Source organism: Phocoena phocoena, chromosome 12 (genome assembly GCF_963924675.1).
Source record: "Phocoena phocoena chromosome 12, mPhoPho1.1, whole genome shotgun sequence".
NCBI lineage: Eukaryota > Metazoa > Chordata > Mammalia > Artiodactyla > Phocoenidae > Phocoena > Phocoena phocoena.
Window position 1 is genome coordinate 13,626,119 of NC_089230.1, and position 27,864 is coordinate 13,653,982.

Genomic DNA, 27,864 nt, shown 5'->3' on the forward strand with positions numbered 1-27,864 from the left:
ATTTTTTTATCTATCTGAAGTTGAATTTTATGAAGATGATACTGTGGCAGAGTCCACTTAGATTGTGTAATTAATACCTGGTAAAAGAAAGGAGTGATTATATAAGTGAATGGAAAAATTTCATAATGAAGAATTGGACAGCAAAGGAAAAAATAGCAGAAAACCCTGTTAATTAGGAGAGGAAAAGTAGAAAGAGAATAGCCAATATGAAACCAGCTGTGGAGAATTAATGAAAGAGAGGAATAAGTGAGATAGATGAAAATAAGAAGAATCATGGCCATGAAAGATAAGAAAATTTTGTCAAACTGGTATATAGTAGAATGGCAATTTTAAATTCTTTCAGGCAATCAAGTTAAGATTATTTATAAAGATTGGGTACAATTTGGAGTCAACAACTTGTAACCTTCAAGCAGCCTTTAGAGCCCTGTCTTGGGCTGGCACATCTTAGCCTAGGTCAGGTTTAGTGATTTACGGAAACTTCTGAGAAAGCAAAGTACTCTTTTAGACACACGTAAGTCATCATGCTTTCTTAATTGCTGCATTAGATGTAGCATCTTGGTAAGTTTCCTGCTGTATCCAGGGAAGACTTCTGAAGCACACTGATTTTTATACATGTCAGCAGATTCTCTTTATTTTGTTCAGTAATTTTAGCTGAGCCTTGCGGCAATAGGACAGGAGCGTTCTTTAGATGATTTTCTCTTTCAGGCAGTGCATCCAAGAGCATGAGAATAATTATAATGTAAGGAAAAAAACAAATGGTCTACTAATGAGTACTTAATTTCCTTTCTTGGTTTCCAAAAGTAATGCTTTGGGAGAAACTCTAAATAAAATGAGGGGGACGGGAAGTTCTTGCAGGATTGTATGAGGTGCTGGATTCCGACATAAATGTGACAAGGCAGACGCTTTATGGAGATCTTCATCTCCAGGAGCTCATCGTGAAGATAAAGACAATGCAGGTGTATAAACTAACAGCATTTTTTTAAAAGACAAGTAACAGATGACGGCTGGGCCAGTTCAGACTAGAGAGACATGTTCTTGCGTGAGAACCTTTGTAAATTAATTTTTATATGACATGAGCGCTTGTCATGAGTGGGATGTGGATAGGGGAAGAATAGCAAAGTGTGGAGCTTGGAGGAGGTTAGGAAAGCACAGGGCCTCTCTGGGAAGAATGAGTCAACACGTTTGTAAGTTTGTCTGCGGTTAAGGGATCGAGTAGTAGAGTTCTTGAAACTAAAGTAGGAAGGTACAAGTTGGTCTAGATAATGTAATTCATGCCTGTCTTAGGTCAGCTTCTGAGGCCAGAGGGAAGATGGGTTTCAGAGTTTATGAAGTGGAATTTGATGCCATCTGGCTCACTAACATCATTTAGATGAGCAAGTGCTATCCAGATGGATGATTTAGATGAATTTTCATGAGAAAACTCCATAGCATTTACTTGTCTCAGTGGTATAGCAGTAGTGTATTTTTTTACGTCAAAATTGAATAATACACAGGAAATATTAAAGAATGTCACTGGAGCTCTGTAAGCCCAAAATGACCCTATCCTGAAGAAAACATTCCTGAGAGCTATGGTCCTTAATGGCCTTTAATGGAATTTTTGTCTTTGCATTTTTAAAGGTCAAAGACTGTTACTCTCCACTCCTTTATGAGTCTCAGCAGCTGCTGTTACCGTTGGAAGAATTAGAAAAGCAGATGACGGTCTTTTATGACTCACTTGGGAAAATCGATGAAATTATGACAGTTCTTGAGCACGAGGCACAATCAAGTGCTCTTTTTAAACAGAAACGTCAGGTAAGGAAAAGTCCCCTTCAGGAGATGGAGTTAATTTAATGCGTGTGTGATAAGACTGAGGTGCATATAATGATAGAAATTCAGTGACAGGACAAGAAACCTTTCTCTAGACTAGTACTGGCAACTCAAAACAAAAACACATGTCTAAAGATGAAAACCCTATCCACCATAGATAAAATAAAAATTTTATATCTCTCGATACTTATATATAGGTATATTTATATAGATAAAAAATTTACAGATAAATTTTAAATTGTATCTATTTAGCTATATAAAAAAATAAATAATTGCATTCCATTTCTAGCCAGTATCTATCATTTGTGTCTTACGAGATCTTTTCCTGCCTCTAGGACTAGGGCTGTTTACATGACCATAAAATTCTGGAAATATATTTGGAGTACTAATCATTTTTCTTTGTCTTACTTTTAGTAAGCAGATCTGTATGCAGAACGGCCTCCTGAGTGTGGCCGTTAATTTACTTATTGAGTTGGTTTATTATAAATCAACTTATGCATCAGAGGAGGGTGAAACTGATGGGTAAAAGGTTTGCCACCGTTGTCATCGAAATAGATTCATGGAAGGGAGGCAGTGTCACTTAGCAGAAAGAGCAGAGAGTATCTGACGCGAGTCAGACAGGTATTCAGATCTGATACAGCAAATTACAAAGCCTTGATTAGCTTCTTTTCCTCACCTTAAAATGGGGGTGGTAGTACCTAAGTCGAGAACTTCTCGTGGAGATTACATTAGATATTCTATAATGTGACTAACCCATTAGAGCACATACTCTATAACTGGTGGCAACTAATATTTATTACTATTATTATTAATGGTAAGCCAAAATGATTATACCACCAAGCCCTATTTTAATGGGTTCTCATTATACTGGCTAAAAATTGTTTTTCATTTTGAAGTCAAAGTGCCATTTCTTACGTTCCCAAATTGCTATAAGTTGCCGTCAGAGAATCCTTCTATGATTAAAATTGTATTTAATATATTAATAATAATAAATATCAATAATACTTAATAAGAGTTTGCTAACATGTTACTCTTTTATCTCCTAAATCTCCAAAAGGAAAAAGTGTGTCCTTACTCTGTTTTCCCAAAACAAAACAGAAACCTTGCTCTTAATATTTGCACCCAAGTTACCCAAACTGGTATCCAAATAACCAGTTTGAAATACTTTTCCAAAGCAGTTAAGGATGTTGAAGTGCAAGTGGTATGGTTTCAAGTCAAAAAATGACTGCTTGCCTCGGGCTGAGGTGAATAGCTTCCATGCTGTCTAGCAAATTGCCGGGATCCTACGTTACAATCAGAGATGGAAGGGCCTGTGAGTCACCACTGCTTCTCATCTGCAAATGTGTGACAATTGCCAAGTCTTCCCAGGCCCTTTGGTCTGCTGCCTTTTTTGTTAGGATCTGGGGTCCACCATTTTATTAATGAGGTTGGTAGCTTTGGAACCGTAGGAACTCAAATGTTGTGTATTTTAGGATACAGAATGATTTATAATCTGCTGCGTCTGACTTTCAGTAAAGTATTTATAATGTGCATTGGTATTAAATTTATTGAGTCAGATTATAACCTGTTATGTAGATTGATTTCATAATTGTCCTTTCAATAAATTATGGGCCTATTAGTTGGAGGAATGCAGGTACTAGGCAGATAGCAATTTTGATGCTCTGTCATCCTCCGGATGTTATTAAGATGGGCGTGAAATGTAAAAAAATTCAGAAAACTCAATGTGACATTTAAATGCCTCGTGTAAAAAGCACTGACTTCAGTGATTGCTTAAAATTGTGCTCTTCTGAAAAGCAATACTTCTCTGTACTTTCGATTTTACTTACTGCTGATTAAAAGCCTAAAAGCTATATAATGCTGTTCTTATTGTTTTGTAATGGTTACTCTCTTTCTTTCTTGCCCTTTTAAATACTATTGTTGTGGGTTTCCTTTCCCTGTAGGAACTGTTAGCTTGTCAAGAAAGCTGTAAGAAAGCCATGACCCAAGTTGAGAAAGGCAGTCATAGTGTTCAGAAGTTTGTGACTTTGAGCAACGTGCTAAAGCATTTTGATCAGACAAAGCTACAGAGAAAGATTGCAGATGGGCACGTTGCTTTTCAGGTAAGTTCTCTGCCTGCTTTAGAGATGTGAACTAGGGAAAATTCCAAGAAGGAGGACATGTAATCATCGCGTTTCATGTCTTCACTCTTGGTAAATCCTTCATCTACTGGTGTTTGGAAACCAATAATTTTATTTCTGCTTTCTCTAATATTAATTAATATTTAAGAGGTCGATTATTCTCATCATAATGAAATGTATTCTTTCCAAGTATTTTTTGAGAGAAACAATACTCTTTCACAAAATGATATTTTCAATAATGAGAGATCAGTATCCCATTATGATTATTTTTTCAATCAAGAATATGGTAAAGAGAATTGGAGATTGGAAGAAACATGTGGAAACCAACAGCCGCTTGATGAAGAAGTTTGAGGAGTCTCGAGCAGAGTTGGAGAAGGTGCTGAGGATCGCTCAGGAGGGCATGGAGGAAAAGGGGAATCCAGAAGACCTCCTGAAGAGACACACCGTGAGTGCATCCCGTGCGGGCCCTTGACCTGGAGGCGTGGGCAGACCATCTTGGAGGAAAAATAAAAAGAGCATAAAGATCTAATACAGAGAAGGAGAGAGAGAAAGAGAGAGACAGAGAGAGAGAGTGGGAAGAAGAAGACAGAGGATGAGGAAGGGGTGGGGGGGAAAGAGCAGGGGGGAGGGGAGGGGGGAGAAATGAGTTAGGAAGGAAGAAACTTTTTACATATGAGACCCACAGAAATGGCAGCAAAAAGAACCTGAAGAGCAGTTGATGAGCTGCCTTATAATTGGCCATTCTTAAGTCCCTGGAGTCGTAGAGAATCACAGGATAAATAATTCAGGCTTTCCAAACTACTAAGTCATTATTTAGCTGAAAAACTCTTTCATAACTAACGTATTCTTTTTAAGAGATAACTTTAGGTCGATGGCTATGTCTTTGTGCTCACTTCATAAATCTACCGTATCACAGTATAGATACCATGTCACTTGAAATTCGGTAGCTGATCTACAACTTGACCCAGTATTGTGAAGCCATCTCCTTGTTAATCATACTCGTTTAAATCATGTCAGTATTGCAGACATGAGTAATCTGTTAAATGGTGTATGGAGATGATGGGCCCTCTGAGAACATATATTTCAAGTTACGTTTCCTGAAATTTCAGTGGATATTTGTATAAAACACACTCTCAAAGGACGAGTGCAATGTATTTGCGATGTGGCTGGCTGGATTTAGGGTTAAGGTCTGTGACCATCTCGTTCAAGTTTATACACCTCTACTGTGCGGTACTTTCTTTTGAATCACTGTTGTTTCAAAATATCTCTGCATACATAATCCTGAGACTTTGTGAGACTTAGTCATGTGACTTTGTGAGACTTAGTCATGTGTATTTGTGCACATGTTGTAATTGTCTGCTTGGGCTACCATAAAAAATACACAGGCTGGGTGGCTTAAGCAACAGGGATTTATTTTCTCAGTTCTGGAAACTAGAAGTCTATGATTAGGGTACTAGCCTGGCTGTGTTCTGGTGAGGACTCTTCCTCATGTGCAGATGGTCACCTTCTCGCTGTGTCCTCACATGGCAGAGAGTAAGATCTTTAATACCTCTCCTTATAAGGGCACTAGTTCCTTCATGAGGGACCCACCTTCATGACCTCATCTAAACCTAATCACCTCCCCAAGGTCCCACCTTCAAATATCGTTACCTTGCAGGTTAGGGCTTCGACATGTGAATTTGGTGGGACGGGATGGTGGCGGCGGGGGGGCAACACAATTCAGTCCACAGCATGTGTGCTCATGCATGTGCTTGGTGTGAACGCAGAAATGGCTCATAATGAACCAGCAAGGTCTGGAACACATTGCTATTAGGGAGTGAGGAGGGATTGTGAGGATTAGTCCTGGCTTCTACTCAGCTCTTCTTTTACCAGAGAGGAACGAAAACTCTATCACTGTGGGATCAAGGTTTTAAGATCTCTCGTTGGCTTTCTAGAATATTCTACCAAATGTGAAAACTGCAAAGATTTTTTTCTAAAACATAAAAAGCCCTAGTTGAATCAGATATGGTGATTTCTGACTCATAACTATAGATAATTATACTTAGTTCCTGAAAGAAAAATGGTAGTTGCCCAGAAGGTTTGAAGAGGGCAGCAGCTGGCTAAGAGGCTTGTTTAGCAGTGTGACTCCTTCACTGTCTAGTGTCTGACACTGTCTTTATCTGCCCAACACTCTTGACCCCGTTCCCCCTCTCCACTCCAGGAGTTTTTCAGTCAGCTGGATCAGAGGGTGCTCAATGCTTTCCTGAAAGCTTGTGATGAGCTCACCGACATTCTCCCGGAGCAGGAGCAACAGGGCCTGCAGGAAGCCGTTAGAAAGCTCCACAAACAGTGGAAGGTGAGTCAGGACGACATGGGGGTGTCGTGTGTCTTGGATGATGGGCGAGAGCGTGAGGGTGTGAAGGTTCAATTGTCAGAGAAATTTAGAAATCAGGGAAAGTTGTCATAGTTACTTTTCCCGTCGAAAAAGCTGAACTTGAATAAAACAGGATAAAATATGATAGAATTGTGTCATTCCTATTTTTAAGTAGCGTCAGTTTTATCATAGTACTTACGAGTATTCTTTTTCTTTTCCTGATTATTTTTGGGGGCAGGAACATCAAGGTGTTTAACTTTTTCAGCAACATTTCTTAAACTCTTCCCATCCTAGTTATGTTAGGTGTGCTACTGAAATTACAAGAAATAGTTCTCATTTCAGTAGTGTACCTAACACAATATCTACATTGTATATGTATATAAGTATATGTAATTGAAGTTTTCAAGGATTTTGCCATCTGGTTTAGCTTGTTATGATTTGAAACATATAAATAAAAACATTGATGTTAAGGATTCAATGATGAACAAAGCATATTCCTTTTCCCCCAAAGAGCTTAGATTCCAGTAAGGGAGATGATTAGTTGCAAAATAATAGAAGTATAACATACAATAAGTCCCCCAAAATATATTGTGTAGGCAATATATTGATGAAAGCTTTGAAAGAGAGAAGTGGGCCCACTTGGAGAGTGGAAAACAGTGAAGCAGATAATTAGTTTTGAGCTAAGACCTTAAAGAAGCAGCAGATCTGGGGGCGATGAGGACAAAGAAAGAAAGCCGGAGGCTGTGCCAGTGGGGACGCAGGGATCCACGGGGTTCAGCCTGACTGGAGTGTCGTGCGCGGGGCCTTCCATCGCCATGGAAGCCGACTTGAGAATCTGCATGTCAGGGGAAGCAGCTGCAGGAGAACAGAGACCCTTTGAAGGTGTCGTCCTTGAGGCGGACTGGAGGAAGCTGCGCGAGCAGCAGGTTCACAGAGCGGCTGTGAGGGAGTATTGAGCGGTGAATTTCATATGTACTAGAGGAAGGAGTCACGGGGTTCAGAAGATAGGCATCTGGAACACTATCAGGTCGTGTTATTCATACTTTCTGGATTTTTTTTTTTAACTTTTTTTTTTGGCTGCATTGGGTCTTCATTGCTGTGCGCGGGCTTTCTCTAGTTGCGGCGAGTGGGGGCTACTCTTGGCGGTGGTGCACGGGCTTCTCATTGCGGTGGCTTCTCTTGTTGCGGAGCACGGGCTCTAGAGTGCAGTCTCAGTAGTTGTGGCTCGCGGGCTTAGTTGCTCTGCGGCATGTGAGATCTTCCGGGACCAGGAATCGAATCCCTGTCCCCTGTATTGGCAGGCGGATTCTTAACCACTGTGCCACCAGGGAAGTCCCCGGATTTCTTTTTTTTAATCTCATTAATGTAGACTAAAAAATCAGCCCTTTGCATAGGAAAAACAAAGTTAAAGAAGTCCTTTTTTAAAAAATAACAAGGATCTACTGTATAGCACAGGGAACTATAATCAATATTTTATAATAAACTATAAGGTAAAAAATCTGAAAAAAAGATATATATATGTATGTATAACTGAATCACTTTGCTGTACACCCAAAACTAACACAATGTTGTAAATCAACTCTGCTTCAATAAAAATTAAAAGAAATACCTTTTTACTTGCTCAATTTGAAAATTAAAAAAAATAAGACGCTTAAAGAAATCCAGGCTTTTTAAGATGTCTTTGCAGCTTAATATTATCATATATGTACTATGGAATAGAGACTATAATTGAAGGCTGTATTTTATTTTACATACACACACACTTTTAAGCTCTCTAGGATATAGTCTGTCCTATTCTTTCCAAAGCCCTAACTCATTTTTCTCACCAGTTATCTCAGTGTTTTATTTTAAAGATAATCTTTTAGGGCTTCCCTGGTGGCGCAGTGGTTGAGAGTCTGCCTGCCGATGCAGGGGACACGGGTTCGTGCCCCGGTCCGGGAAGATCCCACATGCCGCGGAGCGGCTGGGCCCGTGAGCCATGGCCGCTGAGCCTGTGCGTCCGGAGCCTGTGCTCCGCAACGGGAGAGGCCACAACAGTGAGAGGCCCGTGTACTGCAAAAAAAAAAAAGATAATCTTTTAAATCCATAAGAGACAGGTTGGCTAAAATTAAATTGTAGGACTAAAGGTAATGATGAAGCTTCTGTTTGTATCAAAGAAGAATGTAAAAAGTTTCACGTTGTTCGCGTGCTGGCTTGCTCATTTTCTCAGTGTATGCTCCGAGGAAAAGAAGACATGGCAGGTGGTCGGAGCTGAGGGCTGCTTAATCCTGGCCTTTTCACTGATAATGTTTCCTTGAGTTCCTTCCCTTGTGTAGTGAGTATAATATCTGTCCTTCCTACCTCACAGGGCTGTTGAGAAAATTTAAAGGGACACATGCTAGGAAGAGGGTATGTGGAATCAGTGTGTGATTTAAATTTAGATTCACATCGAGTTTTTCTACTTAACCCTGAGCCTCAGTGGTCTAATCTTTAAAATAGGAACATTAATACTATGTGGGGCTATTGTAAAAATTACGTAGAATAATCACTGTGGAAACACACAACTAACAGCAGGCTGAAAAGATTTTCTGTGGTCCTGGTACTTGGAAAAATACAAAGCACAGCAGCCCGATGAAGACAGTAGGTATTAAATCATATTGGTCCTAAAGGGACCAATTCTGTACTTCAGTTGGAAATGTACAGAAATGATATCTTGTCTTTCGGAATCGTCCCATGGCATGTAGGATCTTCAAGGAGAAGCTCCATATCATTTGCTTCACCTGAAGATCGAGGTGGAGAAGAACATGTTCTTAGCGTCTGTAGAAGAATGCAGAGCTGAGCTGGACCGAGAGACCAAGCTGGTGCCCCAGGAAGGCAGCGAAAAGATCATCAAAGAGCACAGGGTACGTCCCACACACCTGAGTGCAGCCCCTCAAAGTCACAATGTTCCTTCAAGCACAGAACTGATACTTTCATTTGGGTCTGAAAACACTCAATAGCTTAGTTACTTTATACTGCTAGACTAGATGAGTATCTGCTATGAAAATTTGAAAGTCTTGTGTGGATTCTCACAGGGATTATAAAAACATTTATTGCTCATTAGATCTTCTTCAGTGACAAGGGTCCTCATCATCTCTGTGAGAAAAGGTTACAGCTTATTGAAGACCTGTGTCTGAAACTCCCAGTCCGGGACGCTGTACGGAACACGTCTGAGACCTGTCACGTGACCCTCAAGGAGCTCAGAGCCGCCATTGACAGCACCTACGTGAAGCTGGTGGAAGACCCAGACAAGTGGAAGGACTACGCCAGCAGGTAGTCTTGGGGTTGTTCCCAGAGAAGGATGTAGTCTTACCTAATTCCGTTAATTCAGACATCTTTGCAAAACAAGCCATGATGTATGTTTCATCTCACACAAGAAAGATAATCAGATGGTACAATTGTGTTCATGCTCTGATACAGAAATGCCTCATTTAATTGAAAGAATGAGTTTCAGTCAGAAACAAGGTGAAGTACTTTACTTCCAAGTGACCCAGATGTTGTCTCTTGGAAGCAGAATCAGGCAATCCCTTTCTCCCCGATTTCCTCACATCCCTCAAGAGGGACATCTGCCTCTTTGGGTTTCTGTCTCACTCAGGTGGAGACACGTAAGGCCAGACCTCAGGTGGTACCTTCCTCACTCGCAGGTGCCCAGGCTCTAGGACACACCCTCCTCCACCGCCGAGCTCCATCCGCTCTGCCTTCTCGTTCCTTCAAGTGCCTGAGCACAGGGGGCAGCCATTCCTGTGGAAGGGACCATTGCCGGGAAATTTGTTAATCGGTTTGCTAATCAGTCGAATGAAATCTGTTAACCAATTTTCTAATCAGTTGATGGTTAAATTTCCATAAATAAACTCAAAATAGAAAATGTATTCTAACCATGGGGATATTTTCTCCCTTTAATAAGAAAATACCTGTGTTATTTCAGAATTTCTGAGTTCTCCTCTTGGATATCTGCAAAGGAGACCCAGTTGAAGGGGATTAAGAACAAGGCCATCGATACTGCCAACAACGGAGAGGTTAAATGTGCTGTAGAGGTAAGTTCTGGGCCATTTTTTGTTATTAGAAAATATCCATGAATAAAAAAATAATGATAACATTCTAACTGACGTTTTCTTTCTATAAAGAAATTAACTTCCTGAAAATGGTCGTAAAATAAGTTTTCTCCTGGTACTGTGGAGAACTGCAGGGGTTTTTTTCTATGGAATCATGTTAGCTTTGAGATTTAGTCATGCTCAGTGGTGCCTCTAATGCATCTTTAGCTAATGGGGAATCCTGAGAGGAAAATTGCATGCATGGGTGTACAACACAGCAGAGATTTAAGAACTGTCATAGAAAACAAGAACCCTATAGGTTTTTAATACATTTTCAGCTACTCAAAAGACAGGTTATAGAAAATCAGGGAATTGGGCAAGGTCTCCAAGCATCATTTCTATGTCACTTTCAGCCTGGATTGGGTCAGCCTCTGTGAGCATGAGTACCGTGTGATAAACCCAGCCAGGGCAGCAGAACCTCAGGCCCAAACCCAGCCAGGGCAGCAGAACCTCAGGCCCGAACCCAGCCAGGGCAGCAGAACCTCAGGCCCGAACCCAGCCAGGGCAGCAGAACCTCAGGCCTGATAAACCCAGCCAGGGCAGCAGAACCTCAGGCCCGAACCCAGCCAGGGCAGCAGAACCTCAGGCCCGAACCCAGCCAGGGCAGCAGAACCTCAGGCCCGAACCCAGCCAGGGCAGCAGAACCTCAGGCCCGAACCCAGCCAGGGCAGCAGAACCTCAGGCCTGATAAACCCAGCCAGGGCAGCAGAACCTCAGGCCCAAACCCAGCCAGGGCAGCAGAACCTCAGGCCCGAACCCAGCCAGGGCAGCAGAACCTCAGGCCTGATAAACCCAGCCAGGGCAGCAGAACCTCAGGCCCGAACCCAGCCAGGGCAGCAGAACCTCAGGCCCGAACCCAGCCAGGGCAGCAGAACCTCAGGCCCGAACCCAGCCAGGGCAGCAGAACCTCAGGCCCGAACCCAGCCAGGGCAGCAGAACCTCAGGCCCGAACCCAGCCAGGGCAGCAGAACCTCAGGCCTGAACCCAGTTTGCATTCTGTGAATGGCACACAGCAATCCTCTCCCTCTTGGCTTGGCTCTTGGTTTTGTAAACACATGCTATGGTGAACATTCTTTATCTTTCAGCATTTTGCACCCTTGCGAGTCACAGAGTTGCTGTTAATGAGAATTTATTTCCTTGCTGTTCCTATCCTCTGATTTCCATTTTTCCCTATTAAATTTATAATCCCCTTAAATGCTAAAGGTACTCAGCGATACCATGCTACACCTGTAGAAGCATATTTATATTTGCTATTGGTTGCTGTTATAGTACCAAAACAATTCACATCTTAGAATGAAGAAATCACTTGCTTCTAAAACCAGCAATTTTCCTCCATATGCATTTGCCCTGTAAGACCCTCTTGTAGCGGTTGGAGGCCCACAGCTCTCATCTACCCAAAGCTGGTGTAGGAGGGAGAGGCTGCCCCAATCACCATTGCCCTGGTCCCTAGACTTACAAGGGCTGAGGCCCGGAGTCTTTCTGGCATCGTCTTGGCCAGTCAGCTCTCCCTTCCTGGATTACAGCTGAGCTCCTGTCTGTGCTTCTTTCTGTCTAGGGTATTGACTTCCAAAAATTAACCAAAATGAGGCATAAAATATGAGTTAATGAAGTTAAAATAAATCTTTAGGGCATCTATTATAATATTCAACAAGTAAATTCTTCAACAACAAGAGAAATCCACTAATTTAAAAAAGGGCTCTTTCTTTTTTTTTTTCTTCAAAAACTACGTTCCTTCCAGCTCACCAAAAATAAGGTGACAAAGTATATAATTCCCAATTTCACATATTCTTCTATAGTACTTTTAGAAGCATCTTTGTTGTGATCAAGGAAATATGTAGACATCTAATTATGGAGGTAATTTTTTGGCACAGTGAGTACTGATTCTACACATTGGGTATTGGAGTTGGGGAAACATTTCTTTCTAGCACTTGTAGACCTTGTTAAAGATGTGAACAAAAAGTGAAATGTGCAGGCATTCTCTTGGAGAGTGAATGCCTGGCTCTCGTACCTCCACCTTACAAACCTTCTTAGGTTGAGTACTTTCTTGCTGGAAAGTTATGATTCACAGTTGTATTTTGTTCATCAAAGGTGTTCTTTCATTCCAGGAGATCAGAAATGGTGTTACCAAAAAAGGCGAGACTCTCAGCTGGCTGAAATCCAGGCTTAAAATTTTGATTGAAGTCTCTTCTGAGAATGAAGCCCAAAAGCAAGGAGATGAGCTGGCAAAATTATCTAGTTCCTTCAAGGCCCTTGGGACTTTGTTGTCAGAGGTAAAGCATTTACTCATCCTCTAAATGGACAGCTCGGGGTGAAGAATCTGGAAGGTTCCTTTGGGTTGCAGTGTAACAAGTAATTTTATAAACAAAATAGCTCAGATACTTATGTATCTGAAGATTGGTGGGGAAGATGGGCAGGATGTTTGCTCTATGGTCTGTGACGTTATTGGATGTTAGTTCAGGTTAACTGTCTGTATTTAAAGTACAAAGCTTATAGATCCACACTTTGACTCTTACTAAAAGCATTCTTTCACGGTCAGTTTAAGGTTAAGAACCCAGACTTGAGAGTCAAACGAGCCCAGTTCTAGAGCTTAACTCTGATACCCCATTTCCTATGTAACCATGAGCTTGTCATTTAACATCTCTGGACCTTGATTTACGTACTTGTAAAACAGGGCTAAAAATACTTACCACAAAAGGTGGTGTCAAGAATTGAATGCAATGATTTAGTGCAGTGCCTGGAACAGAGTAAATAACTGATAGCTAGTAATAATAAAATATTCATGTTGAGTCCGCAGGCCAGTAAAGTCTCTTTCAGGCAAGATCTACTCATTTTAAACTTGATATACATTTCAATGTTTATAGTCCTTGGTAGATTATACAAAACCATCTACTCCATTTCTAGTAGGGCCACGTCTACCCTTGAAAGAATATTTTTACTGACCAGGTTGTCTTACGAATCTGATGAGTTTGTACATGGGAAGATAATGTAAGAATGTAAAGTATAATAAATAGTTATCAGGATTTCTTGAAATCATTTATAAACTAGCATGGAAAAAATGATCACTTGGATGACAAAGTTCCCTGATTCTGAAAGATCTGAAATTCTCTATAGAAAATTAGATGTCCCTAATCTAACAGTTTGATCGATTGATTTTTCCTGAAAATCTAGGTTGAAAAGATGTTAACCAACTTTGGAGACTGTGTCCGGTACAAAGAAATAGTCAAAAGTTCCCTTGAAGGGTTAATGACTGGCTCTAAGGAAGTCCAGGAAGAAGCCGAGAAGATCTTGGACACTGAAAATTTGTTTGAAGCACAGCAACTACTCTTTCATCACCAGGTAGGATGCCTGTTTACTTCAGTGCATTTATGCAAAGTTGTTTAGTTACTGAGAACCAGAGAGATGGAGAGTAAGTCTGTCCACTGACTGGAGGGGGGAAGATGGGGAGCTTGGGAGGCAACTCAGATGAATAGTTAAAAAAACTTGGCGCTTCTGTCCGCTCTATTAAACACTAAATATTTTAGAACATCTTGGCAAGATAAATTCTCAGCCAGAGCGATTTGATGATACCAAAAAGTTTGAGGAATATTGTGGAAGAAAAGTCGATTTTGCTATGAAAACCTTCATAAAATTGTCCTTTGCTAAACTGCTAAATTGTCCTTTTCATAACAGAGAAGGAAAGCATAAACAAACTACTTCATATTTGAGATCGCTATTCTTTTATTATGTTGCAATCTTTGCTCTTCAGTTTACAACTTTGAATACATCCTGGTTTGGGAAATTATAAATTAACATGAAGTACCAGTCCTTTCTGAAGAGTGTGCCCCTACAAAGGATTAGAACCGGAACTAAAGAAATTCTGGTACATATATTGATAATTAACAATTTTAATCAGCTTTACTTGTCAAACTCAACATAAGTGGAAGTATGATTTTCAAATTAATCTAATGACAGAATTTTAGCTAACCTAATATATAAGAAAATGTTAGCTAATTTTATATGTAATAATATATCAAAATGGAAGTTGCATTAAAAGTATATATAGGGCTTCCCTGGTGGCGCAGTGGTTGAGAGTCCGCCTGCCGATGCAGGGGACACGGGTTCGTGCCCCGGTCTGGGAAGATCCCACATGCCGCGGAGCGGCTGGGCCCGTGAGCCATGGCCGCTTGGCCTGAGCGTCCGGAGCCTGTGCTCCGCAACGGGAGAGGCCACAGCAGTGAGAGGCCCGTGTACAGCAAAAAAAAAAAAAAAAAAAAAAAAGTATATATAAAACAGCAGCCTTTAGGCTTTATAGATTTACTTAGTAATTATAAAAAGGCTGTGAGTCCAAAAGAAAATAACGCTTAGTGTTACATTGTTCTCAATCACTATAAGTGTTGTTTGGGTTTCAATTTACTTTAAATCAGAGAAATATGAGATTATAGATATTTACATTAATATTTAAAAACTCTTCACATTTCTTGGACCAGGTGCTTGGCTATATGGGTGTGTTTACTTTGTGAAAATTCATAAGCTGTGTTTTGAGATTTGTGTACCATTCTGTGTGTACATTATACTTCAATAAAAAGTTTATTTTAAAACATATCTTTCCCCAAATATCTCAGACTATTAATCATTCTGAATATACCCTGGAATTAAATCTCTTCAAATTAGCATTTTTACAGCATGGATGATTTTAAAAAATTGGAGTTGGGACTTCGTGTTTTTAGGCAGAATATAGTTCTTTAAGGAGAATTATGTCAAATGAATTGTTCTGCCAAATTCCATCTGTAGTATTGCACGAAATACTAAATGTTATCTAAATTAGCACACAATTAAAACACTCTGGCCAAATTAATTATGCTGTTTCCCATTAAAAACATAAAATATTTATAAATGATGCCCATCTTTGATTACTATAGAGCTTTCATTACCATCTTAACTATTCATCCTAAGTTTAAAATGCAGTTTGGGCCCCTGCTGCGGGAGATTGTACCTTTCCGTAACTATTAAAGTGTGGGTGTTTATGTCCCTGCCTGGGTGCTTAGACAGTTAATATTTCTATCCATCTGTTGAACAAATGCTTCCAGCAAAAGACAAAGATGATCAATGCAAAGAAGAGGGATGTGCAGCGGCAGATGGCACAGGCTCGGCAGGGAGAAGGTGGGCTGCCTGGCCGAGTCCAAGAGGAGCTGCAGAAGCTAGAGAGCACCCTGGACAACGTGGAGCACAGCCGGGAGAAGCAGGAGCGCCGCATCCAGGTAGGAGACCGGAAGTTACGTCATGGCCTGTATTAACTTCTGGGTCACAGGTTACACATGTCCTACTAGCAGGAACAAAGGTTTATTGTTCCCACCTCTGAGGCGCCCGCATTCCATTAAACACTTTCATGAGTTATCTCTTTTAATCACAGCATCAGCCTTGTGAGATAGGTACTGTAATTAGCACATTTTCCAAGTGTGGATGCTTAAAAACAAAGAGAGGAGTTTCCCTGAAATCACTGAGCAGTGGCCAAGATTTTTTTTTTTTTTTTACGGGACGCGGGCCTCTCACTGTTGTGGCCTCTCCCGTTGCGGAGCACAGGCTCCGGACGCGCAGGCTCAGCGGCCATGGCTCACGGGCCCAGCCGCTCCACGGCATGTGGGATCCTCCCGGACCGGGGCACAAACCCCTGTCCCCTGCATCGGCAGGCGGACCCTCAACCACTGCTCCACCAGGGAAGTCCCGTAAAGCCATGATTTTAATCCACACTTGTCTGAATCCAGAAATTGATGTTGGATTATTTCACTTTTCTGGACAGTCCAGCAGTCACACCTTTATGGTTTATTGTGTCCTTAACACATTAACTTAAAAAAGTTCTTGGATTTTTTTATTTCCCCCTGCTCACCGCCTGCTGTACTTCCTTCTCTCTCTCTCTTTCATCCTTCCTTTTTTTTTTTTTGAGAGACATTGGGAGGGTTTCTTTCTTTTGTCCCTTATCTACAGTTAAGTAATATCCTAAGATTCATAGGACTTTACAGAAGATAAATAAAACTCAGACTCTTAGGCCATACATCCTCTTTTGGTAGATGAATTGAGAGTCAAAAGGGGAATTCTTATAGAAGACATTAAAATCATTTTTATTCTGTGTAATTGTTTGACATTTGAACTGAAAGTTAACTGGAAGTTAATAGCCTGACAAATGGATGGAAATGTGACAATATTTTGTGATACATTCTGATAATTCATAACATCATATGTTATTTATTTTTTCTAATTTAGGTCACATTAAGAAAATGGGAGAGATTTGAAACAAACAAAGAGACAGTGGTCAGATACCTTTTTCAAACAGGTTCCAGCCACGAGCGCTTCTTGAGTTTTAGCAGTTTGGAAAGCTTATCTTCAGAATTGGAACAGACAAAGGTATATTGGCAAGACCACGTAGTCCCTTGGTACCCATTATTCCCAAGAAAAACTGTTTCATTTCATTACTTATTATAATTATTTAATCAATTTTTATTGTTTACTTATGAGTCACTCTTCAACACATTGGTCAAGTTGCTCTGGGGAATGAAACTATAAATAAGATTGAAACATCAAGATGTTTTCATTAAAGTGGGAAATAGTTTCCTAATAGTTGGATAAATTTCTAAAACATCTTTCTGAAGTCAGTGATATTTTGAACTGAAACTCGAAGGGCAGGTAAGACATAGAAAAGCAGAGTTTGGGGCAGAAAACCAGCATTCCTGTAATGGGAAACGCCATGAAGTATAAAAGTGTGAGAAATGGGGATTCTCTGCTATAAAGCAGAAAAGGGGAGTGAAGTTGTAAAGGAAAGTTGGGCCACATCACAAAGACTCTTGAAGACCTAAAGCGTTACTCTCTAGGCTACGTGGAACCACTAGAGGTTCGTAAGAAGGAGAGTCACGTGAGCAGAGCTGTCCTTTAGGGAGATGAGTTTCTTAAGCAGGTGTAGAACATTGAAAGCATAGAAGTCTGGAGTCATGGGTTCTAGTTATAAAGTTATTGCATGCGTACATGAATAGGAACATGAATTAGGGTAATGGAGATGGCAATGGAGATATTGGGACAGATGTAAAAGAGACAAAGGGAGGGAAAAAAGCATAATACCCAAGGTTCTGAGCCTGACGGAGACAATGGGAGCGAGACAGGAAATTGGAGTAGTTGTTAATGGGGGAAGATGAACAACTGCGTTTTGAACATTTTGAGTTTGACGTCCAGTGGGACATCCAGGAGATAATATTTAGTAGGTGTGCTTGGTAAGCTCAACCCTGTAAGCTCAAACACCTTGGACACTCAGAGCAGACCAGTAAATTTGTGTGAATCATTTAGAGTTGTACAGGCCCCTTTGGTTCCTACTGCATATGTTTTGGGTTTATAGAAAGACTGAATTAGTGTAGAAGTGTGTTTGTCAGTGTATAAGAAAGAACGTTCTTACATCCATCCTTTCATAACCTTTAGCAAGGAAACCCCTGTGCTTCCGTTTTCTCACCAGTAGAAGGCTTCTGTGTCTCTTGTACTGTAAATTTGTCACTATTTCTCCTGTTATTAACTCACTGAGGAGTTTGAAGTTTTACAAGGCCACAGAATCTTACAATTCTGTCTGATTTTCATCAGCCATTTAAATAGAAATTATTTATTTTTAATTTTAATTATTTTACATATTAAAATGTATCAGGTATCTTTTATAAATACAAGCACATATATTGTGTGAATTATCACATGGGTCTTCCTCCTGGGTTCCATCCAGAGTCTCTGATACCCTGCAGCTCCAGCTGCTTTGAATTGGTTTGCCAGCTATAGATGAAACAAATGTGGTCTTTTTGTCTTGTTTTTAAAATTCTCCTTAGCCAATAACCTTGCATGCTTTGGGATTGATTTAATGATGTGAGCTAACAATTATTGAACATACACCATTTGCTGATCTAATCATTTGATGTTTGTCATCTTCTTTAATCACCAAAATAATCCTTAGAGATTATTAATTAATTAATTAATTATTAATCCTTAGAGATTATTACCATTATTAATCATGTGGTATAAATGAGGAAATATAAGGTACAAAGTTGTTACTGAATGTATCCAAGATCTCAGGATTACTAACTGGTGAGGCTGGGATGCAAACCCAAGAGATCTGAGTCTAGAGCTCATAACCTCAGCCTCCATATTATATTTTCATGGAAAAACTGAGTTACTTCACTAATTGCTGATACACACTGCTGCACAAGCATACGTCATCTGGAATAATCGTTCTCTGTTTCTCTGCTTCCTTGACATTGTTAATATAGCCTTCATGCCTGTTGTAACCCTTGAGTAGTTGTGGTGAGGAACTTGAGGGCTTTCTGTCTGCCAGTGTGTGTTTATAGCAATATCGTGTTTAATCTTCACAGTATGGCTTTACTGATGAGATGAAAATTCAGAGAGTGGTGTGACTCAAGGTCCCACAGCTAGTTTGTGTGTGAAGGTCAGAGCCAAGTTTCAACTCTAGACCTGTCTGATGCCACAGTCCATTCTTTCCAGCTGCACCCTGCTGCCACTCATATGTCTTCTTAGGACATAGAGATAAAGCCTTACAACATTATTCTAGTTTTGTTTAATTTGGTTTTTATCAACGTCATTCTGTTCTTCGGATTCCTCTGCATTGTGCTTTCCCCATACGTAGCTCCCACAAAAGGCTCTCAGATTGAGTGTATATAAGCATTTTCAAACATAACTCTACTTTCTCCATGTGTTTTCCTGGGTTCAGGGAAACACTAGGGGGAAAAAACACTTTTATGCTTCTTATTTTATTCATGGGGTTCTGCTGTGATTCACAGATTTCACAATTGAATCTACAATGACAGTAAGTTCACATATAGTGATAGTAGATGCTTCTAACCACAGAATTTAATGTTGTGACATTAGTACACACTGTATTTTAGGATATTACAAATCTCTCAACCATAAGGAAGATGTACTTACTCATTCTCATTCTTTCAAATTGCAGGGTACTTCTCTGAAGTAATGTTGATCTTTCTATGAGGACGTTAAATCTTTCAAACATGAAGATGAAGTAGTATTATGTAGTAACTATCTTATATGGTGTTATGGAATGATTTTGAGAGAGGCTCTGTAGGAAAAGGTGGCTATCAGGAGTCTGACTTTTAAAAATTATTTACACTACTTATTTAGGAGAGAGCAGTTTATGATCAAAATTTGAAGCTCCTCTGATATAATCCAGGAGAAGAAATGAGACCCTAAGTTACTTTTTTCCCACTCAGGATTGTCTCTGGGTTTACCTTTTCTAATTCAGTATTCAATATATTTACCTGACAAAGTTGAGATAACTAAAATTTACCAGTGCCTCAAATATATGAAATTAATTTTTGAATTAAGGTGATTCACTGTTATTGAAAATCAGTGTGTGAACTTTATAAACCATTTTATCCTCAATTTTATGTGAAGGTAGTAAAAAAAAAAATGATAATAGGTATGCCAGAGTGCCGGGCACTTAAAAATGAAATTGCTAATGAAATGTTAACAGTAAACTTTTGAGAAAAGTATTACTATCTGCGTTTTATGTGAAAGAGCCTGAAAAGTAATTTGCCAAAGACGAACAACTAGTAAGTAGCAAATCCAGAACCCTAGTCCAGGTTTGAGTAGTTCATAACTTATCTTCTTTCCCTCGTGTAGTATATGGATATATAGTAAACAAGATTTAACAGCATTAAGATCAGTTTATAGCTCTTTTCAGAGAACTAGTTAACAAAATGTTTTTTTAAAGATCAGTGATACTCTGTGTTGACTAAGATATCCTTCAATTAAATAAACAAGTATTTATATTCACTGGCCTAGAAATCTGTTATCTTCATGACTGAAAAAAAAATCACTAATGATCATTGCCCAACTGGCCTGTAATAAACTAACATATGTGTAGACAAGTTAATTACTGTAATGTGGCTCAGAATTCTAAACAAAAAACCCAAACCGGGAGACAATGGAGTACACGGTTTTTTGAGAATTGTTGGATAACTATGAAAGTAGTTCTCCAACTATGAAGGTCTGGTTGTGGTTTCACTTATATAAAATGAAAATAATTTAACAAAGTGTCTATTTTGGCCATGATGAAAAAAGTCTGTTTTATTGCTAAGAATATTATATGCCAACATTCTTATATGTTTGAATCTATCTATTTATCTATCCATCTATTCTGGGGGAGACTACAGTATGTGCAGTTTCTTTGAGGGCAGAGCTTAATAGAAGATGCTGTTCTAACAATTATAGTATCTTTTTTAGGAGTTTTCTAAACGAACAGAAGGTATTGCAGTCCAGGCTGAGAATCTTGTGAAGGAAGCTTCAGAGATCCCACTTGGGCCCAAGAATAAGCAGCTGTTTCAACGGCAGGCCAAGTCAATCCAAGAGCAAGTCAAAAGATTAGAAGACACACTTGAAGAAGAGTATGTGCTTGACAAGTCCTAAACTTTCTTCTCTGAGATAAAGTTTCATACACTCTTCCCTGTATATTGTATTCAAAACATTCTTTTAAAATCTCCAAGTGTCCGTGTATTTCAGCATGTTTTGAGGAAGCAACTTACAATTCAAAAGACAATATCACCAATAGAGAATCCAACATGTGTAACAGAGCAGAAAAATATAAGTGATGTGGTTTTTGCATCGTAAACTGATTCTGTTCATGAGAAAGCCATATCTATAAAATTTCAGTGGCCTTTGTACACTGGAGAAGGGAATCTCAAAAAAGAACCAATATTTAAGATAATTTTTTTACTGTATTATTCTGCTGTCACCAGTTAGAGGGAAGGGTAGATTTTTGGTTGTGTAGATTCTAGGCCTAAATACATATGGCATAGACCAAGCATCTCCAACTCCAAGGAGCTCACAGAGCTTGCTTACGGTGCCTCAGTGTTCAAATTGTCACCGATTGTATACTATTTCCAAAAATTAATTTCAAAAATATATTTTATTTTTAAACATTTAGTGTTTAAATATCTAAAAAGAAAGAAAATAGTTTGGCCTATGGTATCCTGTTATGTACAAGATAGACACACACAAAAATTTGGAGGGGATAAACATACGACCAGTGTTCCTCAAAATAATATGGCTGAATGGTTCTATTTTAAAGATTATTTGGTGGCAGCTCACCAACATGTATTGTTTTTAAGGTATAGGACATAATTTCTAGATGAGTATTAAAATGTAAAATTCGTTTTTAATACTATTAACACCTTATAATTAATGTTGTACCTTTGTCTAAACTTTAAAATTTATTAAATAATTTATTTCAAGTAAATTGTGACTTAAACCTTTAAATATTATCTATCAAGGTAGAAATAGTAAAACTTAGAGTTTATTAGAAAGGAAGTTACTTCCATTAGAAATATCCACTTGAATCTTTATTTCATTAAAAAAATTGAAGTATAATATAGCTTGAATTAACTGTACTGATGAGAGCGTAGACTCATCCAGGGTGTACATTTGAGGCTGCAGTATTATTGAATTTGACAATCAATGATGCCATTGTATTTTCCTTGATGTCTTCAAGTGCCTTTTGGTAAACAGGGAAATTCCTTCTTTTTTTTTTTAACCCAAGGACTTAACAGTTCAATGATATACTCTTAGTTTCCCAGTCTTTTTCTAAACTGAAAGCCATAATCACCTGGTTATATATGCATAACTGTCACATGGCTATATGTGCGTAACTAATACAAACTGGGAACCTATAGTTGAAATTTTATTCACTAGATTTATTACAAATAAGTCCCAAGTTGTCTAAAAGCAGTTAGGGTGCTCATGTACAAGAATTGATAAAGTCTGTTAGAATCAAGATCGATCATACAGACATCTAAGAATAGCTGAAATTGTTATAGATAATAGATGGCAGCCTCCACTCTAATAACAGAAGCAGTTCCTGCACGGCAGCGTGGGATTCCGATTGCAAGCTTTATCTGGCTTCATAAAGATGTATTTTATAAAGATCTCTGAGTATAAAGCATCACTGCAGTATCTCTCCTCTAAGAGCCAAAGGGCCACGTTGACAAAAGTAGGACTGTTAAAAAAACTGTGTGCACTGGAATCTAGGTGAGAAGTTTACTAAAATAAGTCTGGCAACTGCTGTCCGCGTGCACCGTTTAACAAGATTATGCCTGGATTCAAACCCTTTGGACCCAGCAATATTTTGTTCAAAGCACAGTTCCATCCATAACATAGCTTAGTGCTACCTCATTCTCAGAAGAGACAGGAATACTTGAGGACTAACTCAGATCAAATGTGCATTTTTTCCCCCCTGTTCTAATAGTTTCAGCTTTGATGTGGTCACAGATGTCTTCACTATCTCTTCACCTGGTGATTGAAAGGAAAATGTATTGTTTTTCTCTATTAAGATACTGCATTTTATTTACTTAATTTGGTTAATTTTAGTATTAAAACCATGGAAATGGTGAAAAACAAGTGGAATCATTTTGGCACTAATTTTGAGACCCTGTCCGTCTGGATAACTGAGAAAGAAAAAGAACTCAGTGACTTGGAAACTTCGTCATCTGCCATGGACACACAAATCAACCAAATTAAGGTGACCTGCTCACAAGTTACATTTATAATCCATGTCTAGGTTTTAAGAGCGCCTTTCTTACATTTCATCAAATGCTATTTGTCCCCAGAAAAAATCTATCGTTGCTATGTGACTCTATTAAAATTAAATTCACACAAAATGCTGAGCTAAAAGGTCTTGACTGATACTGGGCAACGCTTAATAGATGGAATTATGTATTAATATTGTCTGGCTTATGCATTCAAAGTCATTATTGTGTGCGATATCATTAAAATGTTTTTATGGTTACATTATTCTTTTCCTTGATTTTGAATTAACCCCATCAGAGTGCCCTGTTGATGGATTTATGCGCCATGAAATGTGTTCATCATCTACAACCTTATTTTTAAGAACTATTCTAAATGTCTAGCTCAAGTATTGGTGGCATTTACCCTCACCAGCCACAAGGAGGGGTTGGAGAAATTACTTTCTTCACGTGAAGCAATCAGATTCCATCGATCTAATGCTGGCATTTATGATGCCCTTGGGGGCATGGACTGAGCCGCTCTGATATGTTATCCTCCAGTTCTAAAATAACCAAGTACATAGACTGTCATCGTCCATTCCATTCAAGTGGCTTAAGAAAAAAAATGGGCTGAAAGAAATGAATTCTGAATGTTCGTTTCTCTTTCTTTTATGCTATTTTTACACAACACATTTTCACAATTCAACCGCTTCTTTTTCTAACTCAGCTCAGTTTTTTTGGAGTGGGAAAACCCTTTGCCATTTCATTCGATTAAATATAGTAAAATAAATACCAAGGTGAGGGAAGGTTTCACATTACGACTCAGAACAAGTCACTGCCATGTGCACAGTGGGAGGATGCAATATTGTTTAGCTAAGATTGCAAGCTGTGCAGATTGCTTGTCACACATCTTCTGCAGTCAGGGATACATGGAGTCTGGTGTATTCTGTCTAGCTTATGTCTTGTGTGATATACTAGGCAAAACAGATGCCCAGCCATTAAAGAATGAAATATGTTTAATCTTTAAAACTGTTCTTAAAAGTTGCCGTTTAATTCTAAGAAAACGAAGAATAGCGCATTTAAATAGTTTTGTCTCAACCTTCAAAAATTTTTGACATACACCCTTTAACTTGTTTATCCTTTCTCGAATTCATTTTTCTATTTTCTTAAACCTTAATTCCAGAACTTCTGAAATATGTCAGTGATCAAATGTCATCACATTGTTTTTAAGAAACAAAATGATTAAGTATTTTAAGTATATAAACATTCAGTTGTGGATTCCCATGCCATCAGGCTGAAATACATTTTAATATTCCAACATGGCACTTTGAAAACTATCTAAAAATGAATATGAGTATCAGCAAAAATATATTTGCTAGAAATAAGCAAAGATAGAGTTGAATACATTGTACTGTGGAGTTGAGGCTCATAGGTTCACTTTCTATTTCCAAACAGAAGATTACATTATAGGAAATACTCAAAATACGTTAACACTTGTCATGGTATTTTCACTTCAAACTCTGGATTAAAATTAATGAAGCATTTGAGTGTTGCTGTGAAGATATTTACCTATAAGCCCATTTTTGTTCTTTATTACATGCTATTCCAAATTGACTAATTTCTTATTCCTAATTGATAACTCACAAATGGTAAGAACATACACTGGGTTCATCTTCCATCTTCTCTTCGTGGATTGGAAATTTTTTCTGCCACAATCCAACCATATAATTATATAGTTTGCATCTATGAATTTGTTAATGGCATATAGTATTCTAAGAACTAAGAACTTTGATCTTAACTAAGATGGTTTCACCGAGGTGTTGGAAGCACCTAGAACAGCTATTAGCACATAAAAAACTCAAAATACATTTGTTGAATTATGAGTAATTTTTCCCAAAAAAATCATCTTAAAAAACAGCAAAACAAAGAAAGATTGTATTAATGCTCAAACAACAAATACCACTATAGTCATGAATATGAAAAATAAAAACAAACAGCTGATGTGTAACTGGCACTAATCTGATGCCAGCTATTTCCAAGAGTCTTATCTAAACAGAAGTTATTTCTGACTCTGTTGTCTCATCTAGACAGAAGTCACACATTTATTTTTTCTAGGGTAACAGTATTTTCTATTTAAATTATTTGAAACTGAGACTTGTCTGAATTTTTGGCTTTATTTTGATTGAATGGTTTGGTTGGCTCTTTTTCTCAGAGAAACAGTTTTCTTCTCTTATAAATAAATAAACCTCTGTTTATAAGAGGCCCCCCCAACACACGCGCACGCACACGCATGTGCCCACTTTCAGTACTTTTCTTGGGTTGGCTCATAGGTAAAATGTCCTCCTGCCCCAAATGGAAGTCATAGTCTGTAGGCTCCTTACTATAGAGTCTGCAGCTAGTGAATAAAGCGGTGCTTCCCCAAGTGGATTTTCTGGGTCAGCAACAGTGCATCACCCGGGAAGTTGTCAGAGCTGCGAAGTGGGCCCTGCCTGAGACCCAGTGAGTCTGACTCCCTGAGGTTGGAGCCAGGTGACCCTAATGTATTCCAAATTTGGAAACCATTGGCATAAAGTATAGGTGATAAATATGAAAAGACTGGGTTTAGGTGGGAGCAGAATCAGAAAAGCTTTTAGTTGGTAAAATATGAAATACTCAGCTTCATTTTAGGAAGATTAAGTGAATGCCAATATTAGCATTCCTATGAGTTTGGGAACATACTACCTCCCAGACCAGTTGGTCAAAACTCTTGACTCATAGGATAAGCAGAGAATTCTCTGTACCTTCAGAGAGACTGTAAGAGTTCCAGGGACACGTTCTTGCTTCACTGTGAGTAGGGGTGGCCTTTTCTCCTTATTCTACATCCAGCGAGTATGACCACCACCAGTGTGTATTTTTCAGACATTGTCTGCATACCTATCCTCCCCAAACGAGGTCAGGAAACACATGGTGTTTGTTTGTAGCTAGCTGCTTTCTAACGGTGCAAGTATGTTGAAATGTCAGTTAAGGAAAAATTCTGCTGATTTTCTCTCTCTGCAGATGATTATATCATTTCAGGAAGGCAGCCTTGCTCAGCCTCCATTGTCATTTTTCTTGTTTTAAATATTAGGTCACGATTCAGGAAATAGAAAGTAAGATCGGCAGCATTACAGGACTAGAAGAAGCAGCTCAGTCTTTTGCTCAGTTTATTACCACTGGAGAATCTGCTCGAATCAAAGCCAAGTTAACACAGATAATAAGATACTGGGAAGAACTCCGAGAACATGCACAGAGTCTGGAAGGAACAATCCTGGGACATTTATCTCAGCAGCAAAAGTTTGAAGAGAATCTTAAAAAGGTAACAATTGGTCCTTGCATGCTAAAGTTACCTATTTCACATTGCATTTTATAAATTGTCCAGAAATAATGGCATAAGGAAAAGACACAATTTGCCAGTTGTTTACCAAGTTGTCAGTGATGACTGAGTTTGTAATTTATATGTAACCTTTTTTCAGGGAATATAAAAATGCCATTATATATTGTGTTCAGATAGGTATTAAGTCTTAATTATATTTCTTTCAGATAGTGGAACACATTGATTTGGGTTTTTTTTAAAATAGATTTTATCATCCCACTGAACGTTATCCAAAAAAGATAGGCATGCTCTTTTGCACATCTTGATGTATGTTTTCCCCATCATCATTTTTATATATTACCAATGTTTTAGATCCAGCAGACTCTGTCTGAATTTGAAGATAAACTTGCTGATCCAATTAAGATATGTTCTTCAGCTACAGAAACATACAAAGTTCTCCAAGAACATATGGTAAGAGCGTGTTTCAACGTTTCTTCTTATTTATCTACTCCGAAATGTGATAATTCCTGCTTGAAAGGAAAACAGTAAATATTTTTATTAGAGTTAAAATTGAAAAAACTTGTACGTTACTTGAGGAATAATATAGATCAAACATATTCACTTCATATAACACAAGAAATATAACTGTGCAAATAAGTTTTCATTAAAAATGTATTTTAGGGCTTCCCTGGTGGCGCAGTGGTTGAGAGTCCGCCTGCCGATGCAGGGGACACGGGTTCGTGCCCCGGTCCGGGAAGATCCCACATGCCGTGGAGCGGCTGGGCCCGTGAGCCATGGCCACTGAGCCTGCGCGTCCGGAGCCTGTGCTCCGCAACAGGAGAGGCCACAAAAGTGAGAGGCCCACATACAGCAAAAAAAAAAAAAAAAAATGTATTTTAAAGAGTAGTCATTTAAGATATATTTCTCTCTCATAATTAGAACAGGTAACTTTTTCAGATTATAGCTGTAATAAGCCCCGTTACCTCTTGCCAACATTATAAAAAATTAAATGTGCCGAAAAATATGTATACATTTGCAGAGCAGATTTCAGATTCTAACCCACTACACTCAGATGTGCAAAGATTATGTCCTCACTGATCTTTTCCCCAGTGGCTAGCTTTTTTGATCTGGTCCCTGAACTGGTAACCACTGTGAGATATCTTGCAAAGCAATAGATGCCTCTGGAAGAATTCAGAGGAAGGAGCAAAGCAAGAGAATCATGCACAAAGAAATACTCAAAAGAAGTGTGTTAATTAATAAACCAGAAAAAATATATATATATATAATCTCTATTATGTGTGCGTGCATACACAAATACAGAGAAAGGGGCCACAGTAATAGCAAACAGTTGACAAAAGCACAAGTGGAAGAGAAAGTGGAATTTACATTGTTTGAATATTTATCATAAGAATGCATTCTTGTGATACTTATGTAATTTTTAAAAGAATAACCCCCAGGGACTTCCCTGGTGGCGCAGTGGGTAAGACTCTGAGCTCCCAATGCAGGGGGCCCGGGTTCGATCCCTGGCCAGGGAGCTAGATCCCATATGCATGCCACAACTAAGGAGCTCACTACCACAACTAAGACCTGGCTCAACCAAATAAGTAAATATTTAAAAAAAAAA

At 38.9% G+C, this 27,864-nt stretch overlaps 1 protein-coding gene across 1 annotated transcript in view; it reads left to right on the forward strand.

Moving 5' to 3' along the window:
• The window catches only part of LOC136132225 (nesprin-1-like), a 144,321-nt gene that overhangs the window by 72,597 nt on the left and 43,860 nt on the right, over positions 1 to 27,864 (forward strand). The window contains exons 18-32 of the mRNA XM_065889127.1: positions 1,618 to 1,791; positions 3,747 to 3,905; positions 4,204 to 4,368; positions 6,124 to 6,258; positions 9,000 to 9,158; positions 9,359 to 9,567; positions 10,220 to 10,328; positions 12,491 to 12,655; positions 13,554 to 13,721; positions 15,452 to 15,622; positions 16,623 to 16,763; positions 20,637 to 20,797; positions 22,776 to 22,926; positions 26,016 to 26,243; positions 26,613 to 26,711. Of these exons, the coding sequence (XP_065745199.1) occupies positions 1,618 to 1,791; positions 3,747 to 3,905; positions 4,204 to 4,368; positions 6,124 to 6,258; positions 9,000 to 9,158; positions 9,359 to 9,567; positions 10,220 to 10,328; positions 12,491 to 12,655; positions 13,554 to 13,721; positions 15,452 to 15,622; positions 16,623 to 16,763; positions 20,637 to 20,797; positions 22,776 to 22,926; positions 26,016 to 26,243; positions 26,613 to 26,711 (2,394 nt within the window). The remainder of the gene's footprint in view (positions 1 to 1,617; positions 1,792 to 3,746; positions 3,906 to 4,203; positions 4,369 to 6,123; positions 6,259 to 8,999; positions 9,159 to 9,358; positions 9,568 to 10,219; positions 10,329 to 12,490; positions 12,656 to 13,553; positions 13,722 to 15,451; positions 15,623 to 16,622; positions 16,764 to 20,636; positions 20,798 to 22,775; positions 22,927 to 26,015; positions 26,244 to 26,612; positions 26,712 to 27,864) is intronic.